This window comes from Rhinolophus hipposideros (assembly GCF_964194185.1).
Source record: "Rhinolophus hipposideros genome assembly, chromosome: 19".
Taxonomy (NCBI): Eukaryota; Metazoa; Chordata; class Mammalia; order Chiroptera; family Rhinolophidae; genus Rhinolophus; species Rhinolophus hipposideros.
In genome coordinates this window covers 18,331,488-18,344,786 of record NC_138065.1, presented here as the reverse complement: position 1 = coordinate 18,344,786, position 13,299 = coordinate 18,331,488, and the positions used below count along the sequence as shown (strand labels likewise).

Below are 13,299 nucleotides of genomic sequence, written 5' to 3'. Positions count from 1 at the left end.
TAAAGGCATGTTAAGGTATAATCAGTTAATATACCAAGAGGCTGGTAAGAGCAGTGACATTGAATATATTTGTATTGTACTGGAGCCTTGGAGGAATTAGTTCCTTCTTCTCCTTGAGGCCTTGGATACTCTATCGAGGGCCTACGTGCTATCACCCAAAGAATGATATAAGCTACCTGAAATCTGGAAAACATGGAGAAAAGACAAACTATTTATTGATTGTTGTTGTTCAGCCTGTGTTAAAGTGAGAATGGTATCTTCTGTATATTTGTCACACACACCAACAGATGAGACCATGGCAAAAGCTGAAAGCAACAATTATAAATCTAAGAGGCTGCTCGGATGACAGGCTCATCCATGAGCAGGACCTGGCCTGGCTGCAGCGGGCAGACGTGGTCATGGCAGAAGTGAGCCAGACGTCCTTGGGTGTAGGCTGTGAGCTGGGCCAGGTTGTGGCCCTCAATAAGCAAAACCTGCGCCAGTTCCTCCCTCAGTCTGGCGAGGTACTTTCAGCCATGATCCGGGGAGTAGCAGATGGCTCTTGGTTCCAGATGTGGGACTGTAAAAAGGAAGAGATGGAGGTCATATGGGATCAATACTTTGAAGCTGATCCTCCTGAGCAGGTGGCTGCCTCCCTGACCCACCTGCTTCACCTAACCCCACTTTATTAAATTCTTCTGACCCCAGTAATCAACAAAAACAAATAAATAAATCCTTTTGGATTTATTTTACTACTTTTGCTTATTACTACTAGTACTAGTAGTTATAATAATAATAAATGATAAAGCTGGAATAAAAGCTAAATTGGAAGATATGCTGAGCGGAAAGCTCTATGCAAGGGCCACTCCAGGTACATTTATATGTATGGTCATGGTGCATGTGGGTCAAAACATTCTTAATAATCAGTTTGTTCTCCATGTCTGTGAGACTGTTTCTCTTTCATATTGTTTGTTCTTTTGTTTGGGGGTGGAAGGAGGGGCAAAAATTATGCAGGGAAATAAGAGGTACAAATATCCAGTTATAAAATAAATAAGACATGGAGATGTGATGTACAGCATAGGGAATATAGTCAAAATAATATTGTAATAACATTGTATGATGACAGATGGTTACTAAATTTAGAGTGATGATTCACTTTGTTAGGTAAATTAATATTGAATAACTATACTGTACACCTGAAACTAATATAATATTATATATTAGTTGTAATTTAATACAAAAGAAAAAACAAAAAACATTTTTAATAATCTATTTCTAACAACAAAATTGGTAAAATAGAGGAAATGTTTTAAAGTGTAAAATTCATTGATTTACTCTTCAAAATCTATTTCTAATATATTCAGTCATACAATCTGAATGTATAAAATTTCCTAGAAAAGGTAATTCAAATAAACACACTGGCATCAATTACTTTAGGAATAAATATTCATGCATTCTCTTGGTCTGAGATATGGACAAGACATCAAACTAGTTGTAGGGCAATGTTAATGCTAATATCATGTACGTATGGTACTATAAATTGCAATTCTATAAACATTTAATAAAAGTTGACCACGAACCTATTTTATCCATAATTTACATATTTTTTAATTAGCTGCTAAAGTAAATTACAAAATCTTATGTTTTGGGGATTTTTTAAGGATGAAAACATGAGCATATTTTTCCTATATATTTTTCCTATATTTTTCCTAAGTAATCGAAAGTTTATTTGCCATTTAAACAGTAAGTATGTTTTCCATAGTTGTTTTGTTTATAGACCTTGAAGGTGTTACAATCTCTTTTCTTGAATTAAATGCTATTATTGAACGTTTTGCATCTAAATGCTCCTGTTTTGTTTAACTTATATAAATGTGTTGTCTCCACAAGCAGTATTTTCACGTGGGCATCAGTATTTTGTTCTTGGCCAGTCATTGAGTAGTACTTAGTAATGTGCAAAACTGAATCTTGTTTTCTTCACCTTAGAAATTAAATCCAAAATGAGTGAAAGTACTTTTTAATTCTACTTTAATGAAAATTAGGTAAACTATCCCCATAACTTAATACCTGAATTGCACATTTCATAACAATCTAAATGTATGTATTTGCCAAAGTATAACTGAGAATGTGAATTTTATTTACATATCAATTAACATTTAAATTGATGTATATATAATTTTAGGTCTTTACAAATGAAATATCACTAATTCTAACAATGATTTAAAGTAAGTCTAAATTTGTAATATCAAGGATAATCTTTTAGTGTTTATGGAAGAGTTTCAAACATGAGATGCACAGTATGTTACAATAGGACCATTAGTGTATTAATCTATGATGTGTTTTGAAAAATAAATCTTTTTAATATTTTATGTTCATTAAAGTCTAACTAAACATGCGACCATCATTTGAAAAGAGTTGAATTGAGACTTCATGAACAATCTTTGTCAGCCAAGGTCTCTATATTGCTTCCCTCTCTAATTGTAGACAACAGGTTATGGGTTATATCTCTTCAAACTGAAAATCAATAATGATAAAAATAACTGTCTAGTAACCAATAAGTTTGGAAATATGTAACTACTTCTTGAAAGGAAATATTTTCAACTTGCCTATATATATTAATACTCCCTAATCTGTGTTTAAAATCAGTATGTATGATTTGAGTCATCAGTCTTTATGTCCTAGAGCATAAACTTGCTTAAAAATTTATTTATAAGCACTAGAGGAGGATCCTACAGAAGTTGAACTGACTTCCAAGAAGCTTGGAAGGAAAGCTTGTTGGTCAAAGAACCAAATCCTAGGCAGATCTTGGGGAGAAATAGGGAAGAGTGTTAGGAAGCATATTTTGTAAGAGTGAAAGGCAGGATAATGAGTCAGTCACTTATCTCATGAAAACAGACCACAGTAGGAAATTCAAGCAAATAATAAAAGGGATGTAGATTCAAGTACTTACTCCACAACTAGTTCAAGTATTGGCAACACACAGTTGTGACTTGAAGTATTCCATGGTTCCAGAACTCAGTTCCCTAAGTGAAGAAGTGGCATTTGATTTATGTCTACACTCCCTTCTAGCAATATTGTCAGATTCTGTGAAACAAACATCTGCTTTTACTACATAATTTTTGTATTTTCTACAATTTATGTTTAGATGTATTGCCTTTTTTTAACTTATCTGAACAAATTCATAATGATAGTGAATATTTAATGGTTAGATTAGATTAGATTAAAGGGTTAGATTAGATTTCAACCAAACACTTTGAGAACATTCTAACTCGCTCCTCCTAGTTTTATAAAAAAGAAAGATACCATCAAATCTTCATATATGTAATCTTTTGTTAATTAAAAAAAAAATTGATATTTCTGTGAAAAGCCTTCTTTAGTTTCACTTTCTCCAGTAAGGTTATCTCTCTTTAGCTTCCAGACCCAAGACAGTTTTCTCGGACATAGCAAAGAGAAGTCTAGTGGGAGAGCCATATTAGCATGCATCCAAATTCAAAATCTCCCTTTCCTGCTCTACTTTCACTTTCTCCCCTTGAATCTTCTTCTCTCAGTTTCCCCACAACTCTCCCAAGATCAGAGACAATGTAGTTTAAATACTTAAACTACTGAAAGAAAATGATAATTCTTAAAATAAATGAGCTGGAATATTTTTAAAAATACAATAAAAGAGTCAACTCCTAAAGATTTTCATTCTCAGTTAAGATAGTTTTCAAACTAGCCAATATCATGCCTACCCTCATTTTCAAAATATTTTAGTAACTAGATGGATAACTATTCTTCTTTTTTTATTATGTGATGATTCCGTTTCCACTATAAGAACTTAATGCTCATTAAGATTGGATCCTATTTTAATTGGTTATTTAGTTGATAAATAATTTATTAATTATAAATAACACAGCTTCCAACAAAGAACATTGCTATTATATTCCTTCTGGGACCACAGTATTTTATTTTCTAATTAATGAGTTCTGAATTAAGGAATGAAAAACCTTGAAAATTTTTGTGCAAACAAACAATAAAAGTGAGGATGGTGACTTGGCATAACTAAACTTCTTTTGTGGAAGACATGCATAGAAACAATACTTGTAATACTAAGTCATAAATGTGTAAGAGGTATGAGTGAGAAGAAGAGTGCTGGAGTGGAGAAGCTTCACAGCAGGGTTGTTATTTGATTGACTCTCAAAGCATAGTATTAGCAAGTGTTCTTTAGAAGGAAATGCAGTAAAAGGATATTCCCCAAAAAAGGAAATAGAAATGTCCAAAGGCACAATGGCATCAAGAGAATGATATTTCAGGACACTGTTATTTTAGCTATGTTTGAAATAATAAATATAAATGACAATGTTTGTGAAGGGCCTAAACTATCACACTAGGAAATTTGGACTTGATCCAGACATCTGAAAGCTATTGGGAATTTTTAAGGTGAATTGCTATATAATTTAATCATTTCTTTAGAAATAAAACTGACAGTATGGAAGATGGGTTGATTAAAGAAGCAAATAGAGAGGAGTCTGACAACTAAGAAGTGGTGACAGTAATTCCAGGTGAGAGGTGGTGATGGTCTCAGGGGCTAATGAGGAGAAGAATGATTAAGGAGGCGTTTTGCAAACTAGAGTTTTGGAACTAATTTGATTCAGGGCTGGGAAGTTGGGGATTTTATAATTTAATATTGTTTAAAATTAAATATACATATATTTATCTCCTAAAATTTTGAGCTTTGGTTTGATAGATATCATTGCCTAGGATCAAAAATGGAAGTAAGAGAAAGAACTCTAGTCAAGGTTTTCATATCTAATTTCTATAATGAAGGCTAAAATGTTTTATTTAAACGAGCAAATAATTTTATTTTGATAACAGAACTAAAGCTGTAGCTTTAATTCACTAAGGTCTAATGATTTCACTCTGTTTTCCAATATGACCTATCATTACAGGCATGCATATGCTGAATAAGTGTAGCATGTCAAGTGGTAGGAAAGCAGACGATAGGTTTCCATGCTTTAGTTTGGTGGGTCTAGATAAGTTAAGAAGTGTATTCTTTATTTTTAAGGACCCAGTGTAGGAGCAATGAGGAGCATTTGTCAAGTCCTATTAGGCATTATCGGAAAGTAAAGAATAGCATTCATGTCTTGACCAAGAGTGTTTTCCTTGATTTTTAAAGATAGCTAAATGTGCTTCAAGTGTCATAGTGCATTAACAATCTCTGAATCTCTGGGAAGGAAGAAATCTCGTTTACCTTTTCTAGCTAAGTGCCCTGCTTTGCATTCAGATTCTTTATAATACTATTCCCAAAAGAAAAGGGGAGAAATTGTACACCTGAAATCTATGTAACTTTACTAAAAATTGTCGCCCCACTAAACTTTAACTTAAAGATAAAAAGAAAAGGGGAGAGAGGGAGAAAATTAGAAAGGAAAAGAGTAAGGGAGTGCAGGAGAAAGAAAAGAATTGGCTGGGGGAGAAGAGATAGCTGGGAGTTGTAATTTGGACAAGTTAGTCGTTTGTAATGAAGAATAATTGTTAAGCAGAGTACTTTCTATCTATTTGATTTTCTCATATGTCATTATAAGCTGCACTTTGGTATCTGGCTCCATTTGAACATCTACTTTAGCTCGGTAATTTTTGAAGAGTAAGCTTAATTCAATAGATTTTGAAAGCATTCACTTATTTATGTCTGCAAATCTTATTAAAGAGTTTTACTATACTGCCACATTTCAAATTTAAATCCTCTTATACAAATAAATGCAAAAAGTCATAATCTATTTCAATTATTTCCTTAGGCTATATTTATTAAGTAGTAAAATACAGCAAATTTTTTTTATGGGAGGTGGTTAAGCAGAATTGAAACAAAGCTAAATAGTGTCATTATGATCTTACATTCTGGCTAATTCTCACTGCTAACAAAATGTATAGACTTCATTGACTTCAGGCCAGAAATTTTTCTTACATTGTCTCTATATTAAAACTGAAAACCCCTGAAAGGCAAAGTAGGAGAGTGAGTCAGAATATCGACATTCACCATCAAGTGACCTCTAGAATATCCTCAATGAGATTATCCTGGTCGTTCATATCTATGCCACATCACACTGACAAGAAGCACTCACATCTGCCTTGAGAAAGATGTTCAAAGAGAATAGCAGTTTGAAGAGCATTAGAGGGAAAATGTGTGATCCTGATACGAGTTTTGCTATACTTCATCTCGGAAGTTCTAAAATGGATTTATCTGGAAGGTTGAGGAAAAAGAAGGTAGCTTTAATTGCTGAAAGAAACCAACACCTATATTTTGGGTATGTATCAAACTTGGAGAGACTGAAGTTCTTGTTTCAGCTCTTCATCTAATGAGTGATAGTTCACAGAGCTCTGCTCTTTTTGTCCCAGTTTTAAAGTTTTCTAAAATGATAGCTTTAACAAAGGGTATCTAGTAAGGGTGTAGTGTAAATGCTTTGCCTCACATGGACAGGCTTGTTGGGAGTCAATTTCCTTTGATGTAATTCCAAAGGAAGATTTATCTTTAATGTGAATGCTAGATGTATTTTTTTTTAATTCAGAAGCTCTCTTTATTCTCTTATAAAAACAATAATCAGTACTATAAGGAATTGCAATTTGAAGCTTACTATGTTGAAAAAAGGAGACTGATTTATAGCTAAGAAATTTTAGAAAGTTTTAAAACCTAATTATAGGAATTAGTTTAAGAAACTTGGTGAATATTTATTATGGTTGGATACTTTATATGTGACTTGCCTAGTCTCACATAAATATTAGAAATGTTTTCAATGTAAAAAATAATTATTATATATTAACTATTTATAGACATATATAGCATTATATGTAATACTTGAGTGCACACATATCGTGCACTCATGTAATATCATATATATTACATTACCATATATATAAAATGTAGTATTTATGTGTATGTGTGCATAGTATAGTATATGTATACAGCTAAGACCATATTTCTCTAATTCTTTCCTAATATTATTTTTCTAAGTTAAGAATATCTCCTATATACTCTCTATATTTCTTAATAATGTTCCTATGATATTGCAGGAGTTTTACCTATTTTTATGTACAGTGGCTTTGAGTGCAAAGGCCTGGTCTTCTTTACCTTTGTGTTTTCAGAGTCCGTCACAATGCTTAGTCATTTGCTAGGTCCTCAATAATCACTACTTATATATATGAATATATAAAAAAATGGATTGATAAATACGAGTTCAAGAAGTTTCAATAGTTTCATATTTGCATGTGTGTCTAGTGAAATAAATTCTTGTCCAACTCACGCTTAAATATAGAAATATGTGAAAATGAAAAAAAATGAACTTATGTATATAATAGCTTATATTGGTTTGTAGAACGACTTTAACCAGAGACTAAAATTTATTATTTAATTATATTTCTGGTGTCAATTCTTCTGCATCAAATACATTGTCAATATAATGTCTTGCTCAATTTGAAAAAATCCATAAGGTTATTGAGAAAGAAAAGCTTTCTATAGTAAAGCTTACCCCTGTACAGACCATCTTATTCTATAATTAGATTTAAGCTATTTAAAAAGGCTAAAGTATAGTTTATGGACCAGTATGGTTATCAACAAGTATGACAAGACCATTCAATAGGGAAAGGACAGCCTTTTCAACAAATGACACTGAGGAAACTGGATATCCACGTGAAAAAGAATGAATTCGGATGCTTGCCTAACACCATATACACAAAGTAACTCAAAATGGATCAAAGACCTAAATATAAGATCTAAAATCTATAAAATTCAGGGAAAAAAACAACAAGAAAACAACAAAAAAGAAAAAAAAAAACAAGGGAAAAGCTTCATAACATTAGAATGAGCAGTGATTTTGTTCGGCTGTGACACCAAAGGCAGAGGCAATAAAAGAAAAAATAAGTTGAACTTTATGAAAATTAAGAGCTTTTGTGGCATGAAAAGACACTATCAACATAATAAATTAAACCCACAAATGGGAGAAAATATTTGCAAATTATATATCTGGTAAGTGATTAATATCCATTATATAGAGAGCACTAAAACTCAACAATGAAAAAACTGAACAACCCAATTCAAAAATGGGCAATGAACTTGAATAGACATTTCTTGAAAAACAAATACAAATGGCCAAAAAGCACATGTTTATGTTTAATATGTGCTTTTTTAAATATGACTAATCATTAGGAAAATGCAAAATCACAAGATAATTACCTCACACCCATTAGGATGGCTACTATTATGAATAAAACAGGAAATAACAAGTGTTGCAAAAGATGTGGAGAAATTGGAGCCCTTGTTCTCTGTTGTAGGGAATGTAAAATGATGCAGCCGCTGTGGAAAACATTATCTGGTTCCTCAAAAATCTTTAAATAGAATTACCTTATGATTCAGTAAGTCCACTTTTGGTTGCATATCCAAGTAAGCTGAAAGCAGAATCTCGAAGAGATATTTGTGTACCCATGTTGACAGCAGCATATTCATGATAGCTAAAGGGTGGAAGCAGCCCAAGTGTTCATCAGCAGATGAAGAGATAAACAAAATGTGACATATATATATATATATATATACATATATATATGTATATATATGTATATATATGATATATACATATCATATATATTATATATTGTCATATATAATATATATATATTATATACATATATTATTTGGTCTTAAAAAAAAGGAAATTCTGCCATATGCTACAAAATGGATGAACCTTGAGGATTCATTATGCTAAGTGAAATAAGCCATCACAAAAAGACAAATACCCTATGATTCCACTTATATGAGGGACCTAGAATAGTCAAATTCATAGAGACAGAAAATAAAGTAATGATTTCCAGGGGTTTGGGAAAGGCAGAATGAGGAGTTATCATTTAGTGGGTATAGAGTTTCAGTTCAGAGAGACTAACAGGCTTCTGGAGATGGATGGTGGTGAAGGTTGCACAGCAATATGAATGTTATGAATACCATTGAATTTGTACAGTTAAAAATGGTTAACGTGGTAAACTTCATATTATATGGATTTTACATAATAAACATTTTGGGAGAAGTTCTATATTATCTCTTTGTAAAATATTGTTATGGATTTGAAACCAGATTTCCATTTTAGGAATGAATTTATTAGTCATACTTAAGCATAATTCTGTCAAATAATTTTCTTTATTGATATAATGAAGAATACAGTGTCTTGCCAAGAACAATGTCTTGTGATGGGAAAAGTACTGGATTCGAAGTCAGAACACATGTATGCACCTTCTGAATGACTCTAACAGGTCGTTTAGTATCTTTGACTCCTTTTGGTTGAATAATGATGAATTCAGACTTAAATTAAGTTTAGTACTCCCTTTCAGATCTATATTAAAAGGACATATCTAATTTTTTTTGGTTGGACTAGGATAAATTCAAGATAGTGAAGAGTCTTTTTCAGAACTGAGTAAATCATAGCAACATAAATAGGAAGCAATGAGAATGGTCACTTTATGTATATTTCCAATTCAATCCATTTGAAACTGACACAGAGTTAATATGTGTACACAAGAGGTATTCTCACATGTTAAAGTTTAGATGCAATAAAAGGAAAGGAGTGACATGGAATTTCCTCTGCAGTTTCTAGCTCAGTCCTTCCCACTCTTAACTGTAATGTCTGCCTGTCATAAATATTTTTCTGCCCCAGGGCTTATAACAGTGAGCTGAAATCAACTAGACAGAAAAAGATAGAATTTTATGTTCAGATATAACTAGAATAGACTTTACTTGGCAAGTAAAACCTGCTTGATTTCAAGTTTAAAAAAGCAGGCTTCTTAGATTAACAGCATACTATGTGATTCAGTGTACACCCACTCAATGTGCACTTTCTTTCCTGTGTTTAACCATTACATTATCTTTTCAGTAAATTAGCCTATGCATTTTCAAATTCACACATGAATACTCTTTAAAGAGGTTTATTAAGTTGACTCACTCATTGTCTTTGTGATTCTGAAAATCATGTAAATTAAAGCTTTGCAACATCTCTCTCTGACATTACCTTTCTCTCTGAAGCTAAAGAAAGGAACAGCCAGAGAATGATCCACATGCAACTTTTGTCCCTTTACAACATGTTTTCTCTGGAATATTAATCATTTTTCCAATTGTTCTCTAGCTCAAACTTTTGTTTGAAAACTAGGCATTTATCTAGAAAGTTCATGTATATAATTTGTATATGAACACATGTATATGTATATGTTAATATATTGTACACATATGTGTAGATATATTTTACATGTGTTCATATATGTGACAAATGGTGTTGGCTTGTGATGATGAGAGATAGTTCATTTTTATAGTATTTTTGTCTATCTTCGGATCATACAAGGAATTCTACAGAACTCTTGTCTCTGTCACTTCTGCCCCATCCTAGTTTGCCTCTTCTCTATATACCATCTATATGATCACATCTGGAACACTATTCTATATATAGTTTGTAAATATTCTGTAGAAATTAGTCAACACATGGCACAGTATCATAAAAATTTGTATTTAATTAAAATCCATTTTTTCTCTTTGAACAAGTATTTAATTCAAGACAGTCTTACTATATAGTAACCATTCACAGAGTTAAGAAGTGAGAAAATTACATTGAAAAAGAAAGTCAACAATGTAAATACTTATTTTCTGAATGTGATAAGTGCTATAAAATTTATTTTATAAAGTATTCACAGAAAAGATAAAATAACAAACTCTGTTGGGCAAATATGTTTTAAAAATCCATGAAAAAAATGTTAAGTTTTACTTTGAAATGTTTAAAAAATGTAATATTAAACTGACTCCTAAAACAAAATAAGAAATTCCTTGAGACACTTCTAGAAGAAGTACTGAGAGAGAAAAAGAGAGAATGAGAGAAAGGGAGAGAGAGAGAAGCTGTCATAGTTTCTAGCATGCCAATGATTGTGCACAATGTTTTATACAAAGTTAATAAGAATATAAAATTTATATTTGCATTTATAAAACATCTGTTATTATTCAGAGATGAATTTGAGGAAAATAATAATCCTATATTTTGTTGACTGTGATACTATCAAATATGTTTATCTGTAAAATATTTAATAATGAGAAACTTTTTTCAATTAATATAGTTTATTAAAAATTTTAGCAATTTATCCTACATTTTTCTTATTTAATAGTAAATTAAATCTATCATTAAATTTTACCGCTAAATTGTACCAAGGCGAGGACAATTCATGGCAGGTGATCATTTTAATTGTTATTTTTCAGACTCAATATTTAAGGATAAGGTACATAGTCTAAAATCTGTTGTATAATCTATTCTGTCAGAAGGAACACTCTTGGAGAACATTTTTGTACTTTTGAAATATAGTAATAATTCATCTTAGGAACAATAACTTCACATTTTGTAGTGTCTAAAGTTTCTTCTAAACCATCCCAAGTTTAATTATGTTTTGTAAGTGTTAAGCACATTTTATTACTTTGTAATTCTTGAGAACTTGTGTTTCCGTATATGGAAAATCTTTATTACTGTATTATTTTGCTGGGCTGCCGTAAAAAATACTACAGATTGGGTAGCTTACAAAACAAAAATTTATTTCTCACAATTCTGGAAGCTAAATGTTCAAGATTTTGTTCTGAGGGCTCTCCCCTTGCCTTGCAAGTGGCCACCTTTTCTCTGTGTCCTCTGTGCATGCCCATCCCCCCTTGGGTCCTAATCTCTTCTTACAAGGACGTCAGACAGATTGAATGAGGTCCCGCCCTAGAGGCCTCATTTTTAACTTACCTTTTTAAAGGTCCTACCTCCAAATACAGTCACATTCTGAGGTACTGGGGAGTTAGGGCTTCAACATATGAATTTAAGGGCCACACAACTTAGCCTATAACAATTAGGCAGAATGTTTTATTTAAAAACATTAAACATTAAAATAGATAAAACTATCTTATTGTGCTATAATTTGAGGCATTTAAGATATGTTTCTATCATTAGATGCTAAGCCTATCTTTTTTTTTATTCAAATAGTAGAACTATTTGATTTCTAATGTGCATATTTAACCCTTAATTTTGTGTCCACAAATATATGTACCCAATATAAAATACAAACAAAGAAAATCTGGTCACATCATACTATTGCTTTTTCCAGTGTCAATATTTATGTACCACTTCAGAAGCTCAAGCTGTGGTAGCATTTTCAAACCAAATAAAAGAGATTTTTATTGACTGAATTGGAATATTGCTATATTACTCTACATGGGTTCCATACAATATTCAGTATAAACATGTTGTCTTCAAGTCTTGCTGAGAGTAGAAGTCACAGCTCACCGAGTGATAGAGGATTACTCTCAAACCTTGAAACCTTATGAAATTGCCATGCTCAATTACAAACTTGCATTGGGTGTAACCCTTTATTCCTTTCATTTTCTTCCTTTCAGAATGGGAATGTCTATCCTATGTTTGCCCCACCATTGTATTTTGTAATGACTTATGTGATTTCATAGGTCTGAATGGATAGACATTTTGCCTTAGGATAGACTCTATCTTACCCATACTTGATTTAGATGATGAGGTTTGAGACTTTTTAGAGTTGATATTTAAATTTGGGACTTATGATTGATGCTGAAATAGGCTAAGACTTTTAGAAGTGTTGGAATGAATTGAGTGTATTTTTCACATATAATAGATGTGACTTATTGGAGATCAGACAGTGGACTGTTGCAAGTTGAATATTGTCTCCCTAAAATTCATGCCCACCTAGAATCTTGAAATGTGTCTATTATATTATGGATTAAATTGTCACCTCCCCACAAATATGTTCAAGTTTCCCATGATACTTGTGAATGTGAACTTATTTGAAGATAAGGTTTTGCAGATATAAATAGTTAACAAAGGTCATACTGGATTATGACGGGTGCTAATCCATGACTGGTGTCCTTATAAGAAGGTAAAAGAGAGATAAAGAGAGATAGATACAAAGAGGGAGGAGAGCCATGTGAAAATGGAGACACAGATTACAGTTGTGCTGCCATAAACCAAGGGATACCAAAAATTCTAGCAAATACCAGAAGACAGTAAGAGACAAGGAAAACTCCAGGGAAGGGTCAGAGAGAGCATGGCCCTGCTAATACTTTGACTTCAGATTTCTAGCTTCCAGAACTGTGAGACAATACATTTTTGTTGCTTTAAGTCACCAAGTCTGTGGTACTTTTTAGAGCAGCCCTAGGAAGCTAAGACACCATATTATATCTCTGGCTTTATCTCATACTGGCCTCTACATCATTCACTTTGTTGCAGATACACTGGCCTCCTTGCTGCTCCAACAATACATAAAGCATGTTCAAACATGCTTCAA

General features: G+C 32.2%; 1 protein-coding gene across 1 annotated transcript; it reads left to right on the top strand.

Annotated features, from left to right (window-relative positions):
- Positions 1 to 287: 287 nt before the first annotated feature.
- Positions 288 to 671, top strand: LOC308487656 (5-hydroxymethyl-dUMP N-hydrolase-like; the record flags this gene model as incomplete). Its single annotated transcript, XM_081026181.1, has 1 exon — positions 288 to 671. The coding sequence occupies one exon, from the start codon at positions 288 to 290 to the stop codon at positions 669 to 671; it is 384 nt and encodes a 127-aa protein (XP_080882307.1).
- Between the last annotated feature and the right edge of the window lie 12,628 nt (positions 672 to 13,299).